The sequence below is a fragment of the Falco naumanni genome, chromosome 10 (assembly GCF_017639655.2).
Source record: "Falco naumanni isolate bFalNau1 chromosome 10, bFalNau1.pat, whole genome shotgun sequence".
NCBI classification, from domain to species: Eukaryota; Metazoa; Chordata; class Aves; order Falconiformes; family Falconidae; genus Falco; species Falco naumanni.
This window is the reverse complement of record NC_054063.1, coordinates 26,407,309-26,434,459: the sequence shown is the minus strand read 5'-3', so window position 1 is coordinate 26,434,459 and position 27,151 is coordinate 26,407,309. Positions and strand designations below refer to the sequence as shown.

The 27,151-nt window shown below is 39.0% G+C and overlaps 1 protein-coding gene across 6 annotated transcripts in view; it reads left to right on the top strand.

Annotated features, from left to right (window-relative positions):
* GNAS (GNAS complex locus) overlaps positions 1 to 26,935 on the top strand; it is a 158,567-nt gene extending 131,632 nt beyond the window's left edge. For 5 of the 6 annotated variants that reach the window (XM_040607825.1, XM_040607826.1, XM_040607828.1 and 2 more), the window contains exons 6-12: positions 15,967 to 16,021; positions 17,728 to 17,801; positions 18,325 to 18,383; positions 20,319 to 20,439; positions 21,476 to 21,606; positions 22,147 to 22,214; positions 23,076 to 26,935. In XM_040607825.1, the coding sequence (XP_040463759.1) occupies positions 15,967 to 16,021; positions 17,728 to 17,801; positions 18,325 to 18,383; positions 20,319 to 20,439; positions 21,476 to 21,606; positions 22,147 to 22,214; positions 23,076 to 23,222 (655 nt within the window). In that variant the 3' untranslated portion in view covers positions 23,223 to 26,935. Of the gene's footprint in view, positions 1 to 8,148; positions 8,154 to 11,323; positions 11,329 to 15,966; positions 16,022 to 17,727; positions 17,802 to 18,324; positions 18,384 to 20,318; positions 20,440 to 21,475; positions 21,607 to 22,146; positions 22,215 to 23,075 lie in introns of those variants that run through there. The other variant, XM_040607831.1, reaches the window with a different exon arrangement.
* Positions 26,936 to 27,151: the final 216 nt, after the last annotated feature.

Here is a 27,151-nt window from a genome sequence, read left to right as displayed (position 1 = left end):
TTATACATATATTGCATATACGTATATGGATTACAGGGCCAATTGGGTTGTAGTATCCATGTTTAAATAGTGCATCTTTTAAATTCTGAACTGTTTCACATTTATTACTAACATCCATACCGCAAAGCATCATAATAGATTAACACTAGACATGCAGAAAACTGAAACAGATTTTTACACTACTGAGTTGGACACATTTATGTCTGTGTAAATGTATGGCAGTTTCCCCGTGTACGTACTTAGAAGTCGGTAATATATTTGAAAAGTAGCATTTTTCAATTTTGATGTTAGTTGGCCATTTTTTTCTTCCCTAGATACCTTCTGACTCCACTAAATAGCTGCAGCTCACACTGATAAAAATGGATGGTAGGTAACAGGAGGAAGTTCTGCTGCACAGTGGTGTGGGGCTAGGGTGGCTGGATTTTTTTCATTTTCAAAGGCTTGATGTTTAGAGCCACAATCAAGAAAGTCAGTGACCCGAATGTAAATTATATCAGCCTTTTTTAAAAAAAAACAAAAACAAAAACAAAAAACTTTCTTTCTTTCTTCCTTCCCCATTCTATTGTCTTTAAGCAAAGAAACAGAGCATCATAAGATGTGTTAGTAAAACATAGGTCTCTCAACTGGAAGTGGGTTCATTCAAAGGAGGGAATTTTTCTTTCATTAAAACGAAGGATATGCTTATCTGCAGAAGTACTCCAGTGATGTTCCCTTAAAACCTGTATTTAGATGGAGTATATAATTCTGGCATAGTTTATTAGTGTCTCAGGTCTTTTTTAATTTTCTCATCTGCTTAGTTGGCAGTCTGTTCCTTGGACTTCCTGTGCATGTGCATTTATACGAAGAAGATAACTATAGTTTTACAAGTTGAAGCTGTATGATCTAAACGTGGGTGGGTTGGGGTAAGGGAAGAGTGCCATGCTGAGAGCTCTGCACCTTGTCACTAGTTTTGAGCATCACAATCAATACAGGGCAGCTAGTGTGTTTAGGATGCTGCAAAAATGTCTTGGGCTGGAAAATGTAGAAGAAAACAGAGTGGCTTAGTTAGCTGCATATTATTCAATTCTGTGTAATATATCAGTTGCTGTGCTTAGGCACCCTTTTTTGTGGTGAATCTAATAATTTGCTGCTGAGTAGAGGAAGTGGAGTTAAAATACTGTGGTGTGATAAAAGCTGTGTTTCACATATGGTTATAATGTTCATAGGCTGTGTATGTATAAGCACCTGATATGGTGTAAGTAATGTAAGAACACACCTCCTTTTCACCCAAACTATTGAGGTTTCTTGTCAAACTTTCTCCCTATCTGACCCATCTGAGTCTCTTCCACCTTGCAGTCTTTGCTGCTGGTTCTTAGTGTAAACTATGATCCGGAAGCTCTAATTATAGTAATGCAGAACAAATGGAAATCCTGGAATTGTCTTCAGCACTCTCAAATCACATAGTTCCTAGTTACAGGTATCAGAGCAATAGGTGAGCCAGTCTGGGCTACAACTGGGTCATGATCATTCCACTAGTGCTGCTGCATGTCTCTGCTTCCTAGTACAGCTTTGAATTGCACGTTTATTACCAGGTCTGTGGGTTGTGAATGTCAGATGCCCACTAAGTTTTAGGCATGCATTTGAACCAAGACTGCAACACTGAAGGGTGTTGTACATCCTTTAATGCTTCTTTGCAGTAAGACATTAAGAGGGTTACTGGGTTTATGTTGTTGCAAAATAATAGACTTGGATATTGAGCACAGCTTTGTGTAAGGGTGGCAAAGCCGCAGCTGGGTCCATAACCCCTTAACGTATGTTGGTGTAGGAATATGCCCTACATTTGGGAAAGATAAGTACCACCTTAGACCCTTTCTCATCCTTTTCCACTGCAGCAGTTCTACCCATGGTTTTTAGTGCCTGTTTTAGCTCAGTTGTTCTCCTGAGACAGCTTAAATCTTCCTTTCATGTAGAAGAGGAAATTTTTAATCTGTTAATAAATAACTTAGGTTTAGGGTTTCAGCCGTTCAAAATGCAAACATGAGACACTGCCCTCTGCAGACAAAGAGATGGTCAAGATGTGTGTGTCCTCTGCTGGAATCTTACAGCTTTCAGTCAGTCATCCAGTAGAGTCTGGAAATTTTCTGGAACCTGAATGCACACCTTGGGCTCTTCGGTTGGGTTTTCTTTCCTTTGGATTCCCTGCTGCCCAGTTGTGATTGAGTGTGTGGAGCCAGGAAGTCCACCCACTTGTGGCGCAAAAATGAGTTGTTATTAATAGCTTTCTTTTCAGCAGAATAAAAAAGCATAAACTAGCATTGCTGGAGTTTCAGAATTAATGACTGCTGACATCAAATTCTTTTCCACCCCTCAGTGTGTGTTTCATGCTGCCTGCATAGGCAGAGCTCACTGCACCATTTTGTGTGCTTGCTTCACAACCATAATGGCTGGAATCTATCTTTCTCCTTTCTCCTTCCCCCCTGTCCCCTGAGGAAAGAGGGAATGAAGTTAAGGTTTCCAGAGAACGTGGCAGTAATTTAAATTTAGCCCGATTTTGTACAATACACCTCAGTGCAGAGGTTCTCTTCAACCCTGGTAGAAGGGTGGTTTGTGGTCAAGGCTCTGGCAGTGCCTGGGAGCACAGAGGCCCATGTCAGAAGAGGAGGATGGGGCTGTGGGAGAAGACACCCTGTCTAGGCTTTCGCAGTTCTCAGCCTCTGACCAAAACGGAGGCCAGTAAGGATGCTGAGACTGCAAGGGCGGTATGTATATGTTCATCTTTAGCGCCTCCTGCATCTTAATGTTCTTCTGAGTATAAGGTTCCATTTCAAGATAGAGCTTCCTGTTCTGCTGTTGAGGGGTTTTAAAGTTATAATGCTGAAATAATTGTGTTCTATGAATAATATATTTAGTAATTACTTCAGTAATTACAACACTTCTATGTAACTGTAATAAATAGAGTCAATAAAGCTGTTTTAAAAGAACTAATTTCACCTGAAGTAGCTGCATTATCAATTCCTGGTTGTAACATTGTATTAAGCTAGTCAAGGATTTTAAAAGTCCTTAAAACATTTCCCCTCACATCCTTTTTATCTGTGCCCTCACCCAACAAGTCTTTCTCACGCTTGCCCATCCATCACCCACACACATCTATCCCTGCATGCTTACTCCAGTCCTGTCTCGGTTCCATGTTTTGCGGCACCTGACTGCTCGCCCATCTGTGAGTCAGGGAACTGCCGTGGAAAACCTCTCTGTGCTGAAACCAGCAGACGTGACTCCTGGCAGAGAGGAAACAGGCTAAGGTTGTGCCTTGTCAGGGATTTTATTTTTCCTGTGCACACTTCATTCTAAATTCTCTGTTACTTTAATCTTAAAAGTGTGCAGCTTAGAAAAGTCCATGTTAAAAAATAGGTTTTGAAAATGTTAAAATATGCTTTGCAAATATAAAGTATATCCTACTGTCAGTTTTACAGATGTTTGAATGATTAGAGCTTTTAGTGCTATTTCTAAGGTCTGTTATAGCCAGTCTTCTGTTTTGAAAGACAAGACTTATAGGAGTTCAGATTTTATAATGATTAAAATTCTGCTTCAGGATAAGTTGAGTCAAGGTAGCAGGTCAGTGGGGAAGAGTGGGGAAGGACCAAGATATTTTATTTAGAAGATCCTAAAGATTTAAAGTATTCTAAAATGGCATATCATGTCACTTGCTGAATTAGAGCTCTTTGTGAGTCTGTAAAGCCACAGTATTTTGTGAGGCGTCCATTTTAATTGTACGCTTAAAAGTGCTGAATAGTCATATGTAGTTTGGGGAAATACATAGTCAATTACTGTGTACAAACAACATGTGAGCAGGTGAAGGTGTAGGGTCTATATTAGATTCTCCTTTTAAGAGTAGCAACAATCTGAACAAAGCAAAATCATGAAACTGGGTGATTGACAGAGTCTGTTTGATGTGTTAAATTCCTATGGGAATAAGAGGGATGCATTTTTTCAGAGATGTGGTCACTCCCTGTGAATGGCTTTCCCACACAAGTAGTATGTTCACCTTTATTGTTTGCCTTGTGAATTTGGCTTCAAGCTTCATTTCTTGCTCCTTTTATCTGCCTGAATGTAACGTGTACCAGGGTACAGGCACACACAGGCTTGTCTGGTACAAGCACTTAAATTGGCCTTTTTCATTTTATTGTATGCAAAAGAACATAGAAAGAGTATTTGCAGGCAGTGCTTTTCACAGTAGCCAAAGATTAGTGTCACTATACTGCTCAAAGTTAACAGTATAAAACTACTGTTAGAGCTCTGTGTAGCCTCCTTGTTTTAAAATGAATATTTTTAATTATGTCTGGTATTAAGTTTCATACTCAAGCAAATTTTTCTGAGGAAAAAAAGAAAACTCAGGTCAGAATGAGAGATGTGCTCTTTACAGATGCTTTTAATACTAGATGCCAGGTTGTGGGCCTCCTTGTACAGAGGCCTGGAGTTGTTTTTGCCAAGTTGGATTAAGAATGGAGCATGCTCTGAGAAAAGCAAAAGCTGAAATGTGAGCTGCTGTGAGGTGTTCAAACTGTCGGCTCCCAAACAGGTAGTGACAGGTAGTCCTGTGAAGACACTGACTGCCGTTTCCAGTCCTGAGTGCCTGCAGCAAGCATCACATGTGACGCTGGCGTGATAGAAATGAAGTATTTGAGAGTCCTGTGAGTAGGGTAACAGTCGAAATTACTGTCTTTTTGCAAAATAACCTAACTTTCTAAAATACTAAACAAAAATCTCTTTTAGGGTGGTGCCTAGGTAGGCAGAATTCCAGCTCTGGATTTCTGTTCTTGCATGTTAAATACATGTGAGCTATTTTTCTGAAGACCTTTGTACAAGTGTACTTTAACAAGGCAGTGAAGTCTTCCCTGCCACCCTGCTCCAAACCCAGCAGCAGTTTGGCCTCCCATTGTTTCGGGCTCATCTAGGGCCTGATTCCTTCCCTGAGCTATCAATGCTTCCCTAGTTCCTGCGGAAACTCAGTTCTGGGATCAAAATTCCTTTTCTGTCACGTGAGATCATGTCAGCTTTGTCTAAAATTTCTGTTAAAAATGATGTTGCCCCTTTTTCAGATAGCAGTTAGGGAAGTGCCTGGTTCTGTGTTCTCAGTGTTTGGGGTTTGGGTTATACAAGCCACACACAAGCCGAAAAATGTGGGAACTGTCTGAACCTTTGATTTGTCTGTTCTTGCAGATAGCTGTTTCTTCAAATAATTGAAACTAGTATGAAATACCAGTTTATTAACTTTTCTATCATCTGAAAGGCATGGTGCAAGTACCAGTAAATAATGCTTATAAAGCATTTTGTGGCTGTCAGTATAGCTTTATTCCTACTTCAGATCTAGCTCTTTGGTTGTCTCTTTTTTCCTTTTCTTTTTTTACCCGCTCTCTGGGTGTGTTTTTTAGTCTTAGTCATTGAGGGAAGACACTTTTATTAGCATTTTAAATTATTAACAAAATTTTGATTTTATTAGTGATGTCACTAATTTTGTCAGAATAATGCAATTTTAAATTATATGTATGTGATGGTCTTTATCAATGGAAAGCAATTCTACTGATTTGATGGCACTGGAGGGAGCTAAAGACCATGAGGACAAGGTTCATATAAATACTTTGTTGCAACACAATGAAAGGATATCCCATGAGGTTCACCTGTTTTAATTGCTCAGGGCAGCGTACGGTAGCGGACATATGCTTACCAAATGCATAGGTTGTTGCCATATTAAAAATGTCATGCTAGTAGTTGAAGCTAGCATTCATTTGCTGATTTGAACTCACAGTTTTTGGTGGCATTTCAAACAAATTTATATTCTGTAGAGACACTCTTTAATTCCACTAAAAGTTATTCCTATTCATTTTTGCCTAAATGACCTTGCTGAAACAGTCTCCTTAGTCTAAGTTAGCAGCAAATATTTTTAAACCTGTCTAAGAAGATCCCTACTGTACCTGATCTAAATAGATTTTGAAAAAATATTACATTTACAGTTTTCCTCCAAGTTCAGCTGCCACAGAGCACAGGAGTGATGCAGTCAGTGATACAGTTATGTTGTTGGTTTCTTCTGCTGTATAAGGCCTGTGACTTAAGCTGGTTTTAACTGTAAGCTAACAACAGAAAAATCTCTGACCTTGTTTGTAGATACAGACAGTTTTCTATCTTCCAGAAAACAGGCATGACAAAAAGTGTATTAAGAATATGGGTATTAAAGGAGGAAGCAGGGTGGGAGAGCAGTTGACAGTCAACCATACTGAGTTCTCACTCATCTAGCTTGATGGCTGTACAGACAGTAAAGACCATGGGAGCAATTAGTTACTTTCTTACAGTTAAGCATTAGACTTCAACTTTTCATTCCTTCCTTCTGTAAAATTAAAAATTGTAGTCTTTAGTATGCAGAACTCTTGCTGAAATAACTGAAAAAGCTACCAAACTCCATGGAGTACGTAGAAGTTTAGTTCTTCAGGATGACAGTCTTTGAGATTCAGGGGAGGTTGAAACCATTTCAGGCAGCAGGAAGGACAGAAATGGCAGCAGGTAAGTCGCAGCAACAGCCCGGGAGCGCAGGTGGCTGCGTCAGCTCTCCCTCCACTGTGCCCCACTCACGTCAGGGGTTTGATTTCCCCACGAGCTCTCCAGGCCCAGCGTGCCACTTGCCTTTCATTCTGCTTCCAGTAACCTGTTCGTTGTTTAGAGGAGGCTGATATTTTGATTTCTGATTAATTCTCTTCTTGTTTTATTTTAATAGGGGTAAATAAAAATGAAGGCAGGCAAACAGAATTGTTTTAAAGTGTAGAGAAGAGATAACATCCTATATGTAAATCAACAGGTTTGGTAGTGTTTTGCAACTGACGGGATCGTTAGAGCCAAGTCTCTGGTGTGTTTGGCCCAACAAAATTCAGGAAGAAACGCTGGAAAAGAGGGGCAGAAGGCAAAGCAGAGTGAGAAATTTTGTTATGTGAATTCTTAATTGCCTCATGTTTTTCCATGTTTTTTGTTGTCTTTTGCAGCCTACTTAAAAGAAAAAGGGAAAAAAAAAAAAAAAAAAACAAGTTAATAGGGATTGTGCCATGTTCCTCCCCACTCACTCACACCATGTTCTTGCCCCGGGCTTGCCCTGGATTGGGATCATGCCATCGTGATCTCATCCATACCGTTACCTTTCATTTCTGTACCCGGCCTTGGCCTTGGACCAGCTTACGTTTCCTCCTGGCATGGAAGAGTAATTTTCTGGGGCGGGGTGAGGGGCTGCTCTGAGGTTTGTATCGCGGAGCAGGCCTCGGGGGCACGCGGCAGTGGGTTGGTTTTAGTCGGTCTGTTTTGGTCGTGGTGAGTGTGAAAACACCTTCAAGTTCGCACAACAGGAGTGAAGGCAGCTGGAGCAGCCTCAGGCGTTTGCGGGGGTGTCGGTTATCGGTGGGGGGAAGCTGTGCACAGGTTTCAGTTGAAAACCGGTCATCGCGTACTGTCCCAGGCAGATGGCTGTGGTGTCTGGGATGAAATGTGCCCCCTGGCAGTGGGAAGTGTAGAGGGGTACTCATGATCTGCTTGGGGGAGGGAGCCCTCCAAAGCCACGGCTGGAGGAGGAGGGATCCGTGGGCAGCATCCAGTCATGGGGGGAGAGGGCAGGTGTCCTGGCTGCTGGGGGGCCCGTCCAGCACGGTGCTGGAGCGTGGGCCACGTCGGGGTTACCTGGATGTGTTCCCTGCTCTACAGCCATCTCCCACTCATCATTCTCCCAGACAAAACAGAATTCATTATATGACCCAGGAAGGGCTATCTCAGAATATTTTATTAATTGCTTTCTTAAGAAAGAAAAAAGAAAGTAGTTGTTCTTTATAGAATTGAAATCAAAACTTGCAGTTGATTATAGGTTCTTAAACTAACTTGGAGGATCTTTGTAAAAACCAATAAATCCTGAATTACTCTTCACTGCATGTTATAAAGTGGGTTTTCCAGAATACTTCTGTGAAAACTGCTGTTTTCTGAAACATACATTGTTCAGATTTCAAATGAGCAAACTGGCTGTGGTAAAAGGAAGGGAGAAGGGGAGGGAAGTTTACATACAGCTTTAAGCCTGGATGGAAGTTACTGTACAATTTTTAGAAAGGAAAATATCCATGTAGGGACCTAAAGGAATCCTGTGGGTTGATGGTGCAGTTTGTGTGTAGTGTGTGAGCAGTGCCTTTATGGCATACGGAAGATATTTTACTGTGGCTTAATGCTTATTATAGTTGCAGTTTTTTTGATTACCATCTGTAATCTCTATTGGGTTTTGATAGAGCAACTAAGATTTACTATTTTGGGAGTGGTGTTCGCTGTGTTTTATCATGCTGACTACTATTTCCAGTGTCTGTGAAATAGCAAAGTCTTACAACTTCAGTCTGATTCCTGAACTGTTGCTTTCATCTGCTGTAGAAAATATTGAATCTCCTGATTATACAAATGTCTCCTGTTGTGTAATATTGACAAATATACTGAATAACATTTTTGACATAACATTCTGTTCCCACACAGATAATTTGGATGTAATTGAATGGGTTGATAAAGAGTCTGTGCTAAAAATACGACATTTTCTCACCCACTGAGTGAAAGAAAATGCGTGCTCAAAAAGCAGTTTCGTCAAGCAGAGCTGCTGGGAAGTGGGCTGCCTTACATCGCGACTACCGATGGCGCCTGCCACCACTGCGGGCACGGCTCGTGTGTAGCCTCAGCGTAGCCCATAGCACCAGCTTTGTCCCTGGTGAGGGCAGGGAGAAGAGCGGCGCTGCAGCCTGGCAGAGGGGTTCAGGGAGCCACCTTGTACCGGGCGTGTGGAGCCATGGGGCAGCCTGGGAATGGGTTTAACTGGAGCAGAATGCTCCAGCCCGTGCAGGAGCTCATCCAGGACGCCTGTTGGACTTGCAGGAGCGCTTAAATTCACTGGAGCCAAAAATGTACAGAAATAGTTAGAGGGGGAAGTTTTGAAGATCTCTTTTCTTCTGTTTTCCCTTATTTTAATGGTCTCCTGGGCACAAGACTGCATTGTTACAGCTTCAGGCCGTATGGTTTTGCTGCAGACTAGGGGAAAAGAAGAACAGACCGTAGAGAAAGACTGACTGTTTAGTATGCAATAAAGTAACTTTTATACTTCTCCCAATCTCCTATCAAATAAATCTCACGCTAACAAGCAATCCAAACTGTTTCTCTGCCCGCCGCTTCGCACAAGCTGAGCCGCATTGTACCTTTCCAGCCTTTGAAACTGCCTGTGCCTATTTTTATTTGTCAGGCCAGGGCTGGGCTGGCCCCATTCCAGATGTGTCTCACAAGATTTGGTGCTGATGAGCTATTTATAGCACTGTGGTTCCATTGCCATGGCAACCGTGCTAGAGGCCAAGGCGGCTGGGAGCTATTTCTGGACTTGTGCTGTAATGTAAAACTGATTGGGAAAGTTAGTGCATCCTCTAAGCCAGACTAACTTTAGACAGGCAGAGAGAAAAAGAAAAAAAAAGGAGGGGGGGGGGGGGCGGGGGGGGGGAAGAGACAACTACAACCTCTTTAAATAGGTCTTTATTTTCTTCTGCCTTTTCCCCATTTCTTTTTTCATGGGCACTTTGTGAATAGGTGGCTTGCCTTCTGCTGGATTTGTCTAAAATTCATTCATGCCTCCTGGTGGATTACGCTTTTGTAATTACGCCGTTTAGGAAGCTGGGTGCGTAACCAGCCTTGTTTTTAGGGCAAAGGTTTGTGTTTCATGGCAGCACAGAAGTACGGGGGCTTTGCTGGCTGGTCGGTGGGGTATGTTTTGGGGTTTTTGCAATAGTTGCAGTTCTTTATACCCTGTAGTTTTAATATTCTATTTTTTGTGTGTGCTTCATGTTCTCCACACCATATAAGGAACTGTAACCTTGATTACCACAAGATGATTCCAAATATATGGAGTCATACTTTTCAGCTTTCTCATTATTTGCTTCAAAATTAGACCCATGGTGCCCCTTCGCCTCCAAGTGGCTGGAATGCTGCGAGGCTCTTCTGTAATTACAGCTGGGGCCGCTCTCAAAATCACTTTTCTGGGACATGTATGCATTAATACTATCTATAATTAAATTCTGAGCTTCAGAGCGTTTTTAAATTTTTTTTGTGTGATTTGCTACTTCAGTAAAGAATTAATAATAACCATTTGACATGAAATTGGAAATACAAAAAAAGTCATTTGCAGCTTCTTGGAAAAGTTTTCTAAAGAGTTGTCTTTTGGTTTACTTCTGTTTAAGTCTTATACTACATTTTTGAAGTTCATTTCCCACATAAATGGGGTTTTGAATGGGGTCCTTATGTCTGAGAACTGACAAGCAGAATTTCATTACAGGAACATCATATGAGATGTTTTTGTATGCAATATAGTGCTCTCATAATTATACCAATAATACTTGTTACAGTACTGTCCTTATGTGCCTTTTCTTAATTTTCTTTGTGAAGTAGTTAAAGTAATCACAGAGGATTTGATGGATTTTTATTTTTTCTTCTCTCTCCTTACCTAGTTTTGTCGTTGTTGGGGGGGGGGGGGGAGAGCTGGGCCTTTATGAATATTTTTAATCATCCAGTAACATGTTTGTGGCATGTCTTCTGTGACCACCTTAACAGTAAAAACCCCACCTTTGCAAATCATAGCAAGTATCAGTGTATCTTCAAAAACAAACAAGTCTACTAATGTTCCAATTTTAATTTTGAGGAAAAACTTACCAAGTTTGGTTTCATATACTGCTTATGGTTGCAGGATACCATAAATACTAGCAGATTGAACGCTTGCTTATTTAATTTGCATCATTCCTGTAACTTTGCCTGCTTTTCTGCTTGTCTTGCAAAATAATCCAGATGAAATGCAAAAGAAATCTTTACCATCAGTTTAAGGAATAGGATTTACTCCCACCAGTATCCTGCTTGCTCCCAGGAACAGCAGAAACGGACAGGCTTGGGGGACCGCCGATGCGCACATGCATGCTTGCAACTGAGAGTAAACCCCCCGTCCGGTGCTGCTCTGGGTGTGCTGGCCTGCTTGGGAAACCCAGGGTTTGACACTGACAGACTGGGCTTTTCAGAGTTGGGAAAACTTTTCTGTATTAACATGTTTTTAAACTGTGTTAAAGTTTGCGGTACATCCATCGTATATTTCTCAGCTCAAGTCCCTTCTTAAAGAGGGTACTTTATCTTTGTGCTAATCCTGTAACTCTGGCTTCAGCATAGACAATATAGCTAAAGAAAGAATTTACCAAATAGTTAACTGTTTGGCTTGTAAGAAAGCTGTTCCTGAATAACATAAAGGATGATGGCAAGCTTTAAAAAGGGAGTAAAGCAGAAGTATGATCTGTTCTGAGAAATAAAAAATACACTCTTGTTTATAGACACTATTAATGTTGAATTAAATTTCAGCTTAAAACTACTTTAGGGAGCTCTGAATTAGTTTTGTAGCCCTGATAGGGTATAGGTAAATAAATAAAAATCCACTGGGCATTTGCACTGTTTGGTCTTTAGGAAGATCAGTAAACAAATATTAATTTATTTTCGATCATAGAAACCTGAATTATAAAAACTGTTTTAGGGGTGATCATGGTAAATACAACTCTAATTCTTAGTAAAATCTTGATAGTTCTTAGTAATAATCTGATTATTTCTTAGTAATATCTTGATAAAAACACATGACTCAGAGGAAGTGAAAATTCTATTTCCACTAACCCAAGGGACTCTAGACAATTAACTTACTCCCTGTGTGCCTGCCTTTAAAGTAGGGTTAATGTAAGGTGTGCAGTTCGGGATGCGATGGTGGAGGCAGGAAATGCAGCTTGAATGAGGCAGGCAGGAGTTGCTTGATTTACTGTCTGTAAAACACCTTGAGGCTTTCAGAGGCAAGAAACTTCACAAATACGGAGTTCCACTACTACTCTTGAGGTTTCAAAGTAATAAATGTTGTATTTAGTTGGGACTGAAATTTTGAATTCGTGATTTGCAGTGTCTTACTGACACTAAAGATGAGGTCTTAAAAGACATATTAACAGGGACATTTTGTATACAAATTCAGGTTATGACTTGACAAAAATCTGATGGAAATAAAGCTCTTCAAATAAAGGTGTGTTGTCAATTTGAAGAGACCTTACCAGTGTTGTTCTAGACTGAAAACAAAAGCTCTTCTTCACAAAGCAAAACCCCCCTCTTGTCTGCCAACAATTTCGTCAGATCACAGAGTGTAAAATTTCAAGTTACAGTTTATTGAAAAGACTATCAGGAAATGCTCAAGGAAAAGCAGTCTGATTTCCCCCTCCCTGTTCTTCCCGAAACAGTGAAGTTACGTTGTTCCTTGATGTTACATACCTTTTCAGTGGGGGAAAATGAGCGCAGGCTGCAATTCTTAGTCTGGCAGAAGCATTGTTTGTTAGGGGAAATTCCCCCTACATTGGGATAAAACAACCACTGTCTGTATGAAAGAACTCCAGAATAATTCAGTAACTGGCATATATCTTGATCTGAAAACTGGGACATGGTTTTGACATAATAGGCTTGTTAAAAATTTGGGAAGAATTAGGTATATGACTGACTGACTTTGACCTGCAGGAGCTAAGGAAAGATTCTGTGTATCTATGAAATCTGCCTCCTAAGTGCACTCTTAAAATTAAGTACACTTCATTCTTTGCAAAGATCTGTGGTTTTCCTTCCCCAGGCTGAAGAAAGGGACCCAAAAATAGAGTGCATTTTTTATTTGATTGTTTTAAATTTATAATAATATTTTAATATCTCAGGACACAGCTGCTGCTGTCCTAGAGATGATACTTCTCCGGTGTTACTGACTAAAATGACCTTAAGTCTCCTTTTTCTTCCCTTTTTTTAAAAAAAACATAAATTACTTTAACATATGCCGTAGTAGCATCGATATTTTATAACACAGGCAAAAGTGCCTTATACTAAGTGACAGTATTTTGCAGAGGAATAACTGATTCTGTTATTTAGTCATGTCCAGAATCTGGCCCTAAATGAGAATTGGCAGCAATGCCGAATGAATGATTTGCTTTCTGGAAAACAGCTTTCCCATATAATTGCTGGGAAAATTTTACAGAAGAAAAAAAACCCTGACTTCATAACTTGGTGCAAGACTTGCAGTATAAAATTTGGTTTCGTGGTTTGACAGTTTTATTTGAATTATTTCACCAAGGTCACTTTTCTTTCTCCCTGTGAAATTCATTGCTGACATAGTAGATGGGCATATCTCCAGTAGACTTAGAACAATCTATAACAGCAGTGAATTCAGCACACAAAGTAGTACTGAAGTGGCCTCACTGGTGTTTTGGGTAGAGCATAACAAGAATTAAAAATAGAAATTAATGATGGTGAATTTGTTTTCACTTTTAATTAGGCTTTGTTTTCATCTGACTTAATTATTAGTTTAATTTACGGGATGAATTATTTGGTCTTGACTAGCATTGACTTAAAGTCTCTGAACATAGTGTGTTGATCTCTGAACTCCTGCTACTGCTCCTTATTGTAAGTATATCTGATTCGATCATATTTCTGCTACTCTTTCTTCCTTACAGACACATTTATTTTTCAGTTGACCAAGTGAAAGAATAATCCTCTTTCTGTACGTTTGAGAAAAAAATAGAACTGGTTTTTAATGTCTTTAGCCCTTTCTATAGTTGCTAGAGCAGACTTTTAGGAAAAGGCACATGCACAGGAGGAAATCTTCATTTAATGTATTGCTTTGCAGGGTAGGTTTTCGGGTAACTATCACATAGTGAAAGACTTCCTTCTTGAACGGGTATTGTTACGAATACCAGATGCTACTGAATGCTGGAACTTGTTTTGGGGGGGAAGAAGAAATGTTTATTCCATTTGAACTTGTTTTACCTGGCATGAACATCTCTATTGGAATTCATCTCAAGTACAGTACTGCTGCTTCTATGTGGCTGATGTTTTTCAAGGAAATCATAGGCCTAAAAATAGTCTGCATAAACAACAGTAAGAGGTTTGTCCTTTCAGTTCCAGGTTTTAGCAGTATCTTGTTGTTATTTTCTAATTGTCAGTTTTCAAAATCCATGAAGCTGATTAGCAGAGTGTTTAAAAACAAAAGAAAAAAAAAACCAACCACCAAACCCAGAAATCTCGTGGTACCTTGCATAAAATGCTATGCTTAGATAAATTCAGTACAGAGAGACAGAGAGGCTGGGTCACTGTAGTAATCACTTTTGTATCTTTATGAACACGTTATGTTCTGAACATTTTTCAAGTATCCTCCAACTTCTGAAATTGCCACAATTGTGAAACCGTGGTCTAAGGGGAGAACATACCGTGGAAACACTCGTACTAGTTGGAATTTGTGATTGTTGTACATATTTAACATCCTCTGTGTGCTGAACAAAGAGCTTTACATCTTTTCCTTTGGATTAAAAAAATAAAATTACTTACAGCCTGGAAGAGATGAGGAAAAAATCCAGCTTGCAAATTGCAGAACACAATTTGTCATTAATTTTACCCTTGTCTATCTGTCTCCACATTGCTTTTCATGATGGAAATCTTCACACTTTTGTCTCCTGTTTTAAGGAGTGTGTTTACTAAGATATGTTTTAATCTCTTTAAAATTCTGTAATTCAGACTAAACAAAAATTACTTGTAATTTGTCTCTGAAACAAGATGGTCATCTAGTTCCTGGTGGAAAGGACATTACACTGAAGCCGCTGTTAAAATATACGTTTGTTGTTTCTTCATCCACTGCTGTTTATTAGGTGTTTTAGGAATGTCGGCTGGGAAGCAGGGGCTGAAGCTGAGGGCTAAGACCCTTGCTGGTTTTCATGGGGGTTTGGTTTCTGATTTCTGAACCTGGGACACGGCTGCCTTCCCCCATCCCTGAAATCACTGCCTGTGGCCGCAGCTAATGCACTTCCACTGTACCTACCTGTGTGTAGGGATCGGGAGGGAAAACTCAGCTTTTCTTTGTGATTTCTGCTTCGTAAGGAAAAGAATTCAAGAAAAGGAATTTAAAAGGAAAGTTCAAAGTATATTGGTTTTAAGACTACAATCGTTAATGTTACAGGTAAAGTTAACTGTAGGAGCATTGCTAGATGTCCTGCTAACGCTGCAGTGGGAGTTGGCTGAGCGTGGCGTAGCCCTGCTGCGTACTCCGTGTTGGGCGGTGTGGCTGGGGGTGCGAGTAGCATAAAATCGCCATCCTGGTGCTGCTGGTTTGCTACGTCTCAGAATCTCACAGACAAACCACAATAAAACAGAGTTAACAAATGGTTCCTTGAGATTTTTGCTCTGTGAGTTGAAGTGAAAGGTAATTAGGAGGTTACAGTTAATTGGTAAAAACATTTTAAAGGCTCCAAGATGTCCGCTTTAGGTAACGTTAATGAATTTTAATAAAATACATCTTCTTGTACCCGTTTGGCTTACTACTGCTGCTACTTCAGAAAGTAAACTGAGAAACTGGTACTAACAAGTGACAGAAAAATCACTATTCCCTCTCCCTTAAGTGAATTTGTAATGAAATTGGGTTTTAATAAGGATTTCATTTATTAAAAGAGTTACAGCAATGATAATATTTTTTTTTAAAAAAATCATCTTTCAGGAAAATTACATGTAGCCAATTTATTTGAGTCATTGCTTTACTGTTAGCAATAGGAGATTATATTGTATAATGTATAAGAATAAATGACCGAAATTAAACGGCTTCTGTGTGTGTGAGCAGAGGCAGTCGTGTGGGAGGGGGCTGGCATGGGGTTCCCAGACCTGATGGATAAAACTGGCCCTGGCCCTCTGCTGGGTGCTGCTGGAAGTGCACGGTGAAACACTCGTGCACGTATGTTGAGCAATTTTAAGTGTATTCAGTATTTTGTGAAGCTGAGGCCATTAAAATATAACAAATCTTATCTGGGAACCTGTCAGTTACTGAAGCATTAGATAGCTTGTCTAATTTGAGAAGGAAAAGTTACTCTCTTTCTTTCCTCTCCCCAGTTTTCTAGACAAGATTGACATAGTCAAACAAAATGAGTATACACCATCTGACCAGGTAAGGAAAGTTTCATTAAGAAATTATGCAATTTATCTGCCCTCTCCGTATTTGAGAATAACTGTCTTATTAATTTTCTATTAGCCATTTGTGGCACTAATACTGGTATTGCCATGTACTCTACATACTTAGTATTGCAGTAAAAATTACTTCTGTCATTTGGATTGAGATTATGCATGTAAATGTACTGTGAAATTAAAATCTGCCTAGATTCAAGACTTACATCATGCTTCTGTGACACTAAAACTCAAATACCCATTTGAGTGAGTAATGTACAATGTTTTGTCCTTGCTGAATAGGCACCATGCTCTTTCTCCGATGCAGTTGGTTGGTATCTTCTCAGCCCCACTGGCTCCCACTGCAAACCAGATTTTATAAAAACAACCTTGTTAGGATATTTTATTATCAGAGTAGGAGTCGTAGTTTTCATTTTGTTATAGATAATCTGCAGATCTTTTTAGGAACAAATTCCTAATCCAAAATCACATATGTATTCCTAACTTTCTGCCCATAAATAATGCAATTAAGCATCTAGCATGCTTTTGTAGGATAAATAACTCAAAACCACTAATGTCCCAAAACTTTCATAGACAGTATTGATGAGGGCAGAACCGTTTGTGTCCTTTAAAATTGTTCAGGAATAAATTAATCCTTTGTCCTTCTAAAAATCTGAGGGTTTTTTTATAAGTGAGGCTTTCTTATCACTGAAATAATTCTATTTTCAAGAAAAAAATATTGAAAATTAAGTTATATGGGAAATTTGGAACAATTAATTTTCAGATATGGAACTTGAAAACAAGTATTGATTTTATATCGGAGGCTAAGGGTCTACTGCGACTGTTACAATTTAGCTTCTATTTAGACCCATTGTGAAGAACACCAAAACTTTAGGTTCTAAATGATAAAATCTTCAGTTGAATTCAAAGTGGTATTTTGTAGTTAGTTATATTTGGACTGTGTAGTCAGTCTGCAGCCTATGCAAATTAGGTTCTTCTAGATCAATTAACCACTAGGCACTGTATATGGCTGTCACTGCTTTGCAGTACACAGTAAACAAAAGCCAAAGCAGTTTGTTTTTAATAGGATTTTGCAGTGCTTATAAAAATTTCAGTTGTTTATAGCTTACAACTTCTGATTATCATTTTTGTCTCTACAGGAAATTTCATATTTTATCTTTGAAAAGCCCAATCCTTATAAGATTTAAGTGGTTGAGCTCCTGGTCCTTTGAAGGGAAAAATCGGAAAATTCTGAGATCTAGACACTTCTTTTAGTAGCTAAGCACTGAACAGCTGGAGGAGAGATCTGTCTTCTGGGGTTGAGAGTTATCTGGTGGTAGTTTAAAGATCTTGCTGTATGCCACAATCCCAGTGAAATCTGTGAACGCATCATCTGATATCTAGGGATGAGTCTGTGCTGTTCTGAACGCTTGAGTTTGCTTTAAGTGGCCTGTAAATGTTTCTTCCTATTCCAAGCTTGGCACTTAAAACCTGTGTGTGAAAATATATGTACTTTAGAAGTTGAGCACACCCATATATGTGCACATGTGTTCCAAGATCAAAACCTTAAATGCAGCTTCATAATGCCCTGGTTTTGCAATACAGCATACACTGTCAGCGTGGGGTAAAAAGGTTTTATTTCTGTTGCTGGGTATACCAAGAAATGTGACATATCTCTGTTGAATCAATGACTTTTCCTTTATGCTTTAGGATCTTCTCAGATGCAGAGTTTTGACATCAGGAATTTTTGAAACCAAGTTTCAGGTGGATAAAGTAAATTTCCAGTAAGTATCCTTTTTTTTTTTTTCTCCTGTTCTCCACTTTCTCCCCCCACGTTACCCCAGTTTCCCCCCTTTTTTTTTCCTTTCTTCTTTTTTTCTAATACACTGAAGACAAATACCAGGGTAAATTGGAGGACAGTCTACCATATAGTCATTTAGACTACATTGAGTCATTGAGAAGATTGTATTTCTCAAGTTGATGTTTAATAGAAAGCAATTTTTTTTAATTTAACAGCCTGATTTTAAAAGGAATTCAAATCGGTGTGCAGTGTACATATACCAGAATTTCTTACCTTCAAGTGTAGGTGATAGTGAAAGTAAACATAATTCTATTTTGTGATGAAAGCTGTGCATGCATATGTTGGTGGACTGTTACCTGTTCGGTTTCTTATAATCCTCAATTCCTTTTAGCTTCTGTGACATGGAAGTCCTAAAATTTCTTCCATTTTCTGTTTGCATTTGGGGGGGAAAAAAACAAAACCCAAACACAAAACGTATTCTGACTCAATTTGTGTTTTTTTCTTAGTATGTTTGATGTTGGAGGGCAACGAGATGAACGCCGAAAATGGATCCAGTGTTTTAATGGTATGATTAGAACTCGTGTGTGTTTTATAAAGTAGTTCACTGCAAAACTTTAATGGCCAATCTTGATTTTTTCCCTGTGTGAAAGCAATCTCTTCCATGTAGTTTGATAAGCAATTATCTGAACAGTCATACAGGATAAGATATTTTTTTTCTTGACATGTAAACTTCAGTAACTGCGTAGAATATGTTTAGGGAGAATGTAGGTGGAAAGGAATTCAAGTTTGATAACTTCATATGGCTTGTCCACTTTCTTCAGCTTCCCTTTCTTTATTCAGTTAGGTTTTTTTGGTGATGGGTTTGTCCATTATTTGCCAGCTATATGAGTGTTAAATTCCACCGTGTGTTCTGTCTTCCAGGTGAAGGTTTACATATGTTTGTACCTATAGAAAATATGCAATTACAGACTGATTAATACATGCACAAAATCAGATTATCATATTTTTGCACATGATTGCAGCCACATTGCTATGTCAGGGGTGGTGCTTTCTGAATCAGTACCAACCCATTAATGCTCTATGAGATTGTAGGGAACATCTGTCTTGTTAGACATGGCGTCACATACAGTATGTAATATACTACAGCATTGTATAGTCTAGCCCCAAAATGCCCTTGTTGAAAAAGTTTATGATAGAGTTTATAAACTTGCATTTTTCTAGGGAGCCATGCATTTTAATATAATGTTTTAAAAAACAGCTCTAAGGGGAAGGCCCTTACTGAAAACATATAAACAAACACCCTCATTTAAGTAACCTGTATGTCAGCTGGATTCCTTAGGATGCTAACACAGCACCAGCCTAGGCACGGGTAGGACCCTAAAAGTCTGCAGGAATTTTGTGAGACCTGGAGTCTTAACACTGATGTCCCCATCTGTTTAGGACAGGTGACTATGTTCTTAACTCCCATATAATTTAAATTAGGTAGTCTTGTGTGTATCCTGAAGTGTTGCACGTACGTTCACGACAGCTGTTTGTTTTACTCTGTGTCTCTGTTTGTTTTACTCTGCTTAGATATGAAACCTTTCTCCACACAAGTTTTCTTTTGAGCTAGAGTTGGTGCAGACCTTCTTGTCTTTTTCTTTGTTTGGACAAAATATTTATGAAGCTATGCAGAAGTCTGTCTTTTTGCAGAAAAGTTGTAATGAGATCCTATGGAATAGCTAAAAGTAGAATGGAACTTGGAATTCATTGTATTTTGCTATGGTTACTGATAGAGTATCACCTGAACACTTATGTATGTGTGGAACTACTGTGCAATATTTTCTTCTGTGCTATTAATAGCAGATTTGTTTGGGTTTTACCTCTTCCTGTTACCTCATGATCTGACTCATCTCTTCTGCTGTTGATGTCTGAGGCAGATGAGCCTGGAAGTCAGTGTAAGAGGTCTGGAGCAGCACAGCCACACAGAGCTCTGGATTCTGTGATCCTGGGAGTATCTCCCAGGAAGGAGCTAGGGGCCTCTAAGCAGTACAGTGGATGTAGGAGGACTAGAGTGATTAAACGTGAACTCACAGCAATCTACTATTTTTATTACTATTCACGCAGATCAAAAGGGCCGTTTGCTCTGAGGCCTTCCCCCAAGGGCCTCCCTGTCTGTTCTTGGTAGCTCAGAGTTGCTTTTGAAATTTCTTTACACCTTTTAAATCTTCTTTCACATTTGAATTCTCCTTTTAGCTTTCTCCAGTTACTTGCTTCTGTACCTTTCTTTTCTATATTTTCTGTCATTCTGTCAGCTTCTGTTCTGTGGCCTGCCTTTATTATCTGTAATTGTTTCTTCACTTTCTTGTTTATTTATGGTGCTTTGAAAGCTTGTCAGCCATAGCATTTCAGCCTGTTCTCTTCATGAAGCTGAAAGTCTGGCAGCTTTTTAGTGAACTTCAGGATTCCTGGGTATTTCTTCTGCAATTTGGTATTAACTAACGGGTATTTCTTGCTTTAGATGTGACTGCTATCATATTTGTGGTGGCGAGCAGTAGCTACAACATGGTTATACGAGAGGACAATCAGACCAATCGGCTGCAGGAAGCACTAAACCTCTTCAAGAGTATCTGGAACAACAGGTCTGTGAATTGAAGTTTCGTTGTTTATATCACACGGATTAGTAAACGTCCAGATTTGTGTGCTGAACCTCACTGGGATAATCTCCATAGCAGCTCCTGTGGTGCCGTGTTGTGAGATTTTGAGTGAAGCGGTACCAGCAACACACTGACATTGCGGCTGCACAGGGTGTGCAGAGCGTCAGGGCCTTCTCTGTCCCTCGCTGTACCCCCAGGGGACAGACTGGGGGTGCACCATAGGCTGGGAGGTGACACAAGCAGGCAGATGACCCAAACTAACCAAATGGATACTCAGTACCATGTCACGTCATCCTCAGCAATACAAGGGAAAGCGGGGCTTTAGGAGGGTTACCCACCTTGCTGGGTGTTGTCCGCCCACAGGAGGTGGTGAGTGATTGCCTTGCATCACTTTTGTTCTGTTTTCTTCTCCCTTCCACGTATTCCTCACCTCTTAATTATTACTTATATTTCTCTACCTTGACCCCCAAGTTTTCCTGCTTTTATTCCTCCTCTCCTGTTCCTCTGCCACTGAGGGGGGAAGTGAGCAAGCAGCTGTGTGATGCTTCACTGCCCACGGGGGTTAACCCAGAGCAGCAGCGTAGCCTGTGTTACTCGCTTCTCAGGGAGCAGACCGAGCTAGTCTTCGTTAACAACTGCCTACCCGAGACGTTAACGTCTAATACACTCACCTCGTTGAAGAAAACTCTGGAGAGTTACAGATTGGTAGTTGCCATATTGAGGCTGAAGTAATTAAAGCAGTGATAGAGTAGCGCGTTAAAAAGTGGATATACTCACCTATTTCATGCATTTAGATTAGCAGTAGAAAGTGGGCAACTTCCATTGCCCACACTAGGAGCACACAAACTGAACTCAAGGTCCATACACTTGGAATTGCACCATTGGGATTCGGGTACAAAAGGAACCTTTCAGAGTTATTGTAGTGTGTTGTGTGACTCTTGTCTCCAGAACTGGACTGTTTGTTTTTGCCATGTGATCCTAGCTGTGCCTTCTCAGAGCATTTGGTTTCAATTTTTTACAGGTGGCTACGGACCATTTCAGTAATTCTTTTCCTGAATAAACAAGATTTGCTAGCAGAGAAAGTTTTGGCAGGGAAATCGAAAATTGAAGACTACTTTCCAGAATTTGCTCGCTACACTACCCCAGATGATGGTAAGATTTTTATTAGCAATTTATTGTTCCCTTGTTAATCACATTTGTAATGTTTTTGATCGTTTAAGCTAAGACTTGAAAACTCTTAAGCAGACGTAATCATCATTGTCTTTCAGCTACAGTGCAATGTTGAATTGGAGGTATTAATAATGAGAGAATTATGAGGTATTAATAATGAGAGAATCCTGTGTTTTATACATTTAATACATTAGTATTTTCATCGTGCCAGAATCCTCTTACTTTGCTGATGTAGACCACAGTACAGCTTGTCACAAATACATCCTCTGGATTCCCCCTAGTCCTATCTGTGGTCATTTCTCTAACTTGCCAAATGCCTGGTACTATGGCCCCTGTCATGTTCTTTGTTGTCCTGAAATCTTGCTGGTGGAAATAACACATTAAGGTTTGTCTTATCTGTTAGTCAGTTTTTGCAAGGTATGTTTCTATCATATGTGAGCAGAAAACAGCAAATTATGATTTTTAGGCACTGTCACCAAAAAACATCTGTTTTAATGAGATACTTCTTTTATTATTAATCAGCAACACCAGAGCCTGGTGAGGATCCCAGAGTTACAAGGGCCAAGTATTTTATTAGAGATGAATTTCTTGTAAGTATTTCCTTCCTTCCAGTATTTCTTGTGTGATTCTTCTCAAGTATAAGTTCCTATGCACCTTCTACTGATGCAAAACGCTGTCACTTTTTCTGTTCTTTGTCTTTAAACATCCACATGGCATAAAATGCCATTACGTTTAAGAGCTTTACTGCCATTTGTTAGCTGCTCTTTGAATATTTGGGTTTTGACATAGTACATAATTAAATTGCAAAAGAACTTACGAAAATTAAGGAACCTCAAATAGAATGAGTGAAGTCCTGCTGTTATTAATGGGGCCAGATTTTTATTCCATGCATTATTTCTGAAGATAAAGACTAATCAAAAGATGCATCATCTGCAAAATATTAATGTTCTTGTCATTATCTTTCCCATTACTGGTCACCTGAAGCTGTAATAGACATAGAATTTTTTAGAATATTACTACAATTACTTGCAGTGGTGAGCATGGCAATCAAATTGTGGACTCATTTTAAAATGGAACAAAATAAAGTTTTGAGGGAGGCTTTCTGTAAGTGTAAAGCAGGGAATGACGGAGGCAAAATCCCACTTTCTTCATGGACACATTCACTAGGAGTTGTATGGCTGGATATGAATAATAGCACTTTCTTTAGTTCTCGTTCAACTCTGAAATTCCCCAGAATGCAGTGACCTTCTCACTGTATAATTCTGGTCGTTTTAAATTTCATGTTTTAGGTGAGAGGGTGAAAAGTTGTGGGCATTTTGCCACTTACACCCTTTTGAAACACTACTCACACGTACATATCTTAACCACCATTCATCTGAGTTTTGAGAACATGGGGGGTTTTCCCCAGTCAGTTTTATTTTAACCCAGTGTGACTCTCTTCCTTTTAACAGAGAATCAGCACAGCAAGTGGAGATGGAAGGCACTACTGCTATCCTCACTTCACGTGTGCAGTGGATACAGAGAACATCCGGAGGGTTTTCAATGACTGTCGGGACATTATTCAGCGCATGCACCTTCGCCAATACGAGTTGTTGTGATGGAGAGCACTTTTTTCTGTGTTTTGGACTCCTTATTAAAAAAAGAAAAAAACCCACCCTCGCCCACATAGGGTGGAAGAGAACTGTTTGAATCTCCCATTGATTTGCACCCCTCAACTTTTTCTCCTTGCTGGACAATAGCAGCACTTCTAAGCTTGCTTCTGTACCCCTCGGACAGTTTGAGATGGCCCCTAACACTTAAAAGGCCATTCCCATGAGGATTCCCTAACACTGTTATTAACAAAAAAGAAAAAAAAAAAAAAAGAAATAAAACCTAATTAATTAAAAGCCCTGAATGTGGAGCACCTGAAAGAATTGGGGATAAAAAAAAAAATTAAAACTTAAAACAAAAATTGGGGAGAGAAAACTTTAGGTAATTTAGCACTGTTGTGGGCATAATCATATAACCCGTGATCTCCACTTTGTATCATTCACTGCATCAGACTAAAGAAGGTGCCAAGTCACAGACCAAGTTTGAAGACAGACACTTGAGTTTGGTTCTCTGACTGTAATGTGGCTTTGAACGGAAATACTGACAATTCTACAACAGACCTAGACAGTGCAAAAACCAACTGCTACCTTTCAGAAGGGTATTTTTAAAACCAGTCTTGGTGGTCTAAAGACAACCATGGACATTTATGAATTGAACTGCGTATGGCCTGTGATTGCAGAAAGAGTTAACCACACACTGTTTTCAGTTTGTCCACTGATGATCCCGTCTGCTATAAAAATCATTATCTGGACTGTAGTCCTCACAGTCTTTCCCTTCTTTTTCCTCCCTCCCCTCATTTTTTATTTTACTGCTGGATTATTATTCTTGTACAGACTGTAAAATGTATTATTTTGTACAACTTTATTGAAAATAACTTGTAGAAGATCTTTGTGCCTTGATTATGGCTGTACCTGTACAATGAGCTAAGATGTAAGTATGTTTGATTGCGCTGTACAGCTTTGTCAACCCTATCTGCAGCATTAGCTCAAGGTAGGGAAAATTTATCTGTAGTTTAGTTTTTCTGGTTTATAAAAGAAGGAAAAATACTGTTTAGTAAAAAAAAAAAAAGAAAAAAAAAGAAAAAAAAAAAGAAAAAAGTACAAATTGTGCAAACTTAACCACTTTAAAAGTGAGGTCTTCAACAAGTGACCAGATGTTGCAGCATCATGCTTTTTAATTTTTAGCTTTAATTCATTTAAATCTCTATCCAAATGCAAAACATGGCTTGTTTCTACATAAACCAAATTTTGCTACAAATTATAAATGTTAGTCTTTGGTCATTCATAGTCCTTTTTGCTAAAGACAAAACCAGAACAATAACAGACGCATAGGGCATCATGCAGGTCTGGTGACCATCTCGAGACTGGGCCAAATACCCCACCAACCTCCACTGACGCTGCGTGGGCATACGACTACCAGAGTGACAAGGTGTGCACTGCCCTTGGATTTGGCCACTGAATTCCAGTTTCAAATGACATTTTTATTTCTCTTTTAATAAAGAGATACTTTAGAACCTTTTTGTTTTATATTAACTATATAAGTAGCTTAAAGTGAAGATGTGTGGATTTTTCTTAAACTTGAATAATTTATGCAAATTATATGCTTAGAACAACATGTGGTACAGTAAAAAGAAAAAAGAGCAAAAATCACTGTAGCAATAAGAGAGCATGTAATTTTAGTAACTACTACACTGCTTTATATTTTATACCTAGGTGTTTTATGTCTCTGTGAGTGTGTTACTTTTTCATGTGTCTAAACCTACATGTACAATTTGTACAGAGTCAGAAATTACAGCTGTAATAACACATCTAGAACAGTGTTAGCCTATATTACTCAAACACCCTGTTCCCCCTTCATTTACACCCCTAAACCGATCTGGATCTTACTGCAGTGACTTCAAAAGGAAAACAAAACAAAAACCAAACACCAAAATACTTGCCTCTTTGCCTTTCACACTAGCTTCCCTCCACCCAAGAGACTGTATTGACTTTCTTTTTTGGGAAGAGGTCCAGTTTAAGTTAAAATTAGGGTGTGGTCAGTGATGTCTGTGCAGCTAGATTTGCTTCAGGTATCAGATGCCTTTTTAATACTAAGAACTGCAACTGTTCTGAATTGTGAGTTTTCATTGCTTTTGTGGCTAAAGTTTTAAATGAAAATTAATCACCTAGTCCATTTTCACATAAAGAGTGGGGATGTGACGGAGTTACTGTCCCATCTCTCTTAATTCAGAATTACTAGTCATCTGCCACAAGACACTAAATCATCTAAAAACTTTAGCTGTGGTTGCTACTCATCTTTTTAAAATGATCTTTCCTGTTCACAGGTTTAGAAAGTTGCCACCTGAACTTGGTAGAGCTGTAGAAGACTGAAAGTAGCCCCCTGCAATTTCAGAATGTATCCAGTGCCTGTAGGATAAGGGCTGGTGTTTCCACTAGATAAAAATGGGATACACATAGTGGAAAGGAAATTCAGTGTGAGCCTTAATTTTAGTTACAGGAGCCAAAATCTTTAATGTAGTGCCAACCCCTTATCTTTTTAAGCCTAGGAGGAGTTGGTGTAAACACCAAATTTACAAATGGGGAAAACCTGTATATGTGAGGAATGTAATCTCTCATCTGAGAGAAACAAAGCACCTCCATTAAGAGGAGGAAAATAAAAAGCTTCTTCCTCTAATAATGAGAATGATACATAATAACAATGAGCTATACAAGACGGCAGCAGTCTAAGAAACCTAAAGCTTTATATGAACAGAAACGTTTAGGAGATGCTTTTTTTTTAAAAAAAAAAAAAAAGGTGAGGAAAAAGGCAATTGTTTTGAATATGGTTGAGTTGCACAAGTATGGAGTGTGTGTGTGTCTTAATGTCTCAGTATTGCCTTTGTTAGTCTCTTTATTAGTCCATGCAGTTTGGTGGCCTGGTAAAATGCAAGTCTTATTTTTAACAGCTTTCTTTTTTTTTTTTTTTTTTAATACAAAACCATAAAGCTTTAATGATTGCTATTTAATAAGTAACTGTGTTTTCTTCTGTCTCTAATTTAGTGGCCATAATTTGCAGTTAATTGAACCATTCCAACCTAATGCTTACCCATATTTCCTAGTTTTGTTTTATTTATTTATTTGAACTTCTTGTTTTCATGATCGAGGACGTTCACTTCTGTCTCATTCAATCTGTTTGGAAATTTCTGACCTTACAGCCAAAACTTAACTCATTCTACTCAGTATTCATCGTGATGCTGAAGTGTAAGATACTTGCAAATGTAAACACTACCACTTTTATTAATAAAAGCAAATACAGTGTTTTAGGGCACATTTGCATCACTGTAGTTGAGGTTGTGTCAGTATTTCCATTGTAAACTCATAGCGGGTCTATATCTTGGCACTAAATTGCCCTAAACTAAATCTTTGCCATACAAGGCTTCTGCTCAAGCATGATTTGGTGGGTTGGTTTTTAAACAGTTTCCAACACAAACTCTTGTTTCTGTTTTAAGTTCTACAACTGTTTTGTTGGATGGGGGTTGGTTGAAAAAAAAAAAAGCAAACAAACAACAAAAACGACAAACAAACCTGGTTCAAGATTGTTTTTGGCACTTCTGTAACTCAGAAATGGTTTTGATTTTAAAGCATAACCTTTGGCAAGCCAGTAACCTACAATATGGTCTGATCACTTTGGGTATTTTGTAAAAATAATAATAAATTGTAGAGATGTTGTGGTTTCAAAATCAGCCACTGTGCATTTGCAGTAACTTATTTCAACCCAAGAACTTTTAGTAATTTGTACATCAGTACACGTACTCAGCAGCCAGTGTGACGCAGTAGAATAGTGATAAATCCTGAAGGGTTGTTTGGGGTTTTTTTTTTATAAGGTGGAGAGGTAAATCCACTACAAACTAAAAAAAGATTCAGCTGCCTCTGAAAGCATCAAAACCTGCTCTCAGAGG